At 37.8% G+C, this 2,724-nt stretch overlaps 1 protein-coding gene across 1 annotated transcript; it reads left to right on the top strand.

Annotated features, from left to right (window-relative positions):
* LOC100626190 (olfactory receptor 7A17-like) lies at positions 625-1,614 on the top strand. Its single transcript, XM_021085116.1, has one exon. The coding sequence runs from the start codon at positions 625-627 to the stop codon at positions 1,612-1,614; it is 990 nt and encodes a 329-aa protein (XP_020940775.1).

The following is a 2,724-nucleotide window of genomic DNA, read 5'->3' as shown; positions in this document are numbered from 1 at the left end:
AACCTACCTTGTTCCTCAACTGCTCCTCAACCTCCCTCATGTTCATTCCCCTCAACATTTTGGCTTCCATTTGAATCTTGAACATTTGAAATAAATGCTATCCTCAAGGCCTTTGCACTGACTTGTTCTCTAGCAGATAATCTGGAGTCTCCGCTTTGTCTTCCAGCAGATCTCTGTGTAAATTTCTCCTTGTTTGCATGTTTTCCTGAACTCCTGGTGATCTGTAACAACTCCATTTGCTCTATTTTATACGCACATGTATTTTCCTAATACCTGTCACCTTAAGACATGGTGTATGTTTCTCATTTGCTAACTTATTATCTTTCTTCATCATTGGACTGTGGGGAGTTTTGTTCTCCACATCCCACATATTTACCCTAGAAGATGGTCAGTAATCAAAATAAATTCCTCAAATGCATGAAAGAATTTTTGCATTTAAGCCATGTAATACATGACTTCTTGGCAGAAAGGCTGAGTGGAGGGCAAGAATTTCTAATCAGAGATGTCACAGAAGATCCCTTACAAATGACCAAATGTATAATTTATAACATTTCAACACATCAATGCCCACATGTGTAAAAATTAAGCATGTTCTTGTTTCTTTCTCAATAGTAATCTCATCACATGGTACCAGGCAATGATACAGGATTTTCACAATTTTTTCTTCTGGGATTTTCAGAGGAACCAGAACTGCAGCTCCTCATATTTGGACTTTTCCTCTCCATGTACCTGATCACTGTGTTGGGAAACCTGCTCATCATTCTGGCCATCACTTCAGACTCCCACCTCCACACACCCATGTACTTTTTCCTCTCCCACCTATCCTTTGTAGACATCTGTTTTACCTCTACGACTATCCCAAAGATGCTGGTAAATATAATGACTCACACCAAAGTCATTATCTATGAAGATTGTCTCACCCAGATGTATTTTTTCCTCCTCTTTGTACAGTTGGACAACTTTCTTCTGACTGTGATGTCCTATGACCGTTTTGTGGCCATCTGCCACCCACTGCATTACACAGTCATTATGAACCCACTTCTCTGTGGACATTTAGTTCTAATCTCCTGGGTGATAGGTGCTCTGAATTCCTTATTACAAAGCTTACTGGCATTGCGGCTGTCCTTCTGTACAGTCTTGGAAATCCCCCACTTTTTCTGTGAATTCAAAGAGGTGATCCAACTTGCTTGTTCTAACACCTTTCTTAATAACACTGTGATGTATTTTGCAGTTGGGCTGTTTGGTGGTGGTCCATTTGCTGGAATTTGTTACTCATACTCTAAGATAGTTTCCTCCATACATGGAATATCATCAGCTCAGGGGAAGTATAAAGCATTTTCTACCTGTGCGTCACACCTCTCTGTTGTCTCCTTATTTTATTGTACAGGCCTAGGAGTGTACCTCAGCTCTGCTGCTACCCACAGCTCACACTCAAGTGCAACAGCCTCAGTGATGTACACTGTGGTCACACCCATGCTGAACCCCTTCATCTACAGTCTGAGGAATAAAGACATAAAGAGGTCTCTGAGAAGATTCTTAGGGATGGCAGCTATAAAAGGACCAATTTTCCTACAGCTGAAGAAGTGTCAGTTATTTCAGAGCTCAAAGCATTAGAGACATAAATTATAATTCTTGATCAGATCATAGAACTAACACTTCTATTTATTGCCTGGTCTTTCCATTTCTTTGATTTCAGCTTTGCCTTACCATTTTGGAAACTCACTTAAGATTTCTGTTCTGTCTGATATATGGACAGTTTTCCATTTTCTCTATTTTTCTACTTTCCCAGGTTTTCCTCCAACTTGGATAGGACATCTTTGGAAATTTCTGTATATTTCATGGGAAAAACTGAATCTTTTAAATTTTTAATAATCTTTTTTAAACTAGAGTATACTTGATATTCAGTATTTTGTCAATTCCTGCTGTACAGCCTATTGACCTAGTCATACATATATATGATTTCTTTTTCTCATGCTCTCTTCCATCATATTCTATCCCAAGAGAGGAGATAGTTCCCTGTGCTGTACAGCAAGACCTCATTGTTTGTGCACTCTAAATGTAGTGGTTTGCATCTACCAATTTTTTCTGAAAGTTCCCTTGTGATGAAGCAGGTTAAGGATCTGGCATTGCTGAAACTGGGGTGCAGGCCACAAGTGTGCCATGATCCTTGATCTGGAACTTCCACATGTCATGGGTGTGGCAAAATACATATATTTTTTCTTATATAACATTTATCTTCCCAAGTAAGTTTCCTTTAAAATTTCAGTAAAGAATTGTTAATTTGTACTACTCACATGGGGAAAAAAAATACCTTTGGCAACTAAAGTAACGTACAATTCAATAGTAGAGTAAAATCTGAAACCAATGTTTTCACCTTGGGTTTGTCGTTCTATTTCACTACTTCAATTGTTCTTCCTAATAATATCAACTTTATTTATGCTACTGAGTTTTATAACTTGTCTCTTAGTGATATACAATTCAGCCTATGGTCCCCAATGTCAACATAGGTATCGATAAAAATTGATTACTGAATATACATCTCACAGTGGATTCTACATTGAAAGGCAAGTGTGAATAAATAGATTGACCTAATATGGACTTACCATCAGAGATGACCTTAAATATGTTAGTAAAATATTATACCTCACATTTCATTATTGTGCAAAATATTTCTTTCTCATCTGTACACCTACTCATTGAGGTATGGAAGATTGTTTTCCACAT

The sequence above is a fragment of the Sus scrofa genome, chromosome 2, assembly GCF_000003025.6.
Source record: "Sus scrofa isolate TJ Tabasco breed Duroc chromosome 2, Sscrofa11.1, whole genome shotgun sequence".
Lineage (NCBI taxonomy): Eukaryota > Metazoa > Chordata > Mammalia > Artiodactyla > Suidae > Sus > Sus scrofa.
The sequence above is the reverse complement of the archived record's forward strand: the minus strand, read 5'-3'. Positions and strand labels throughout refer to the sequence as shown.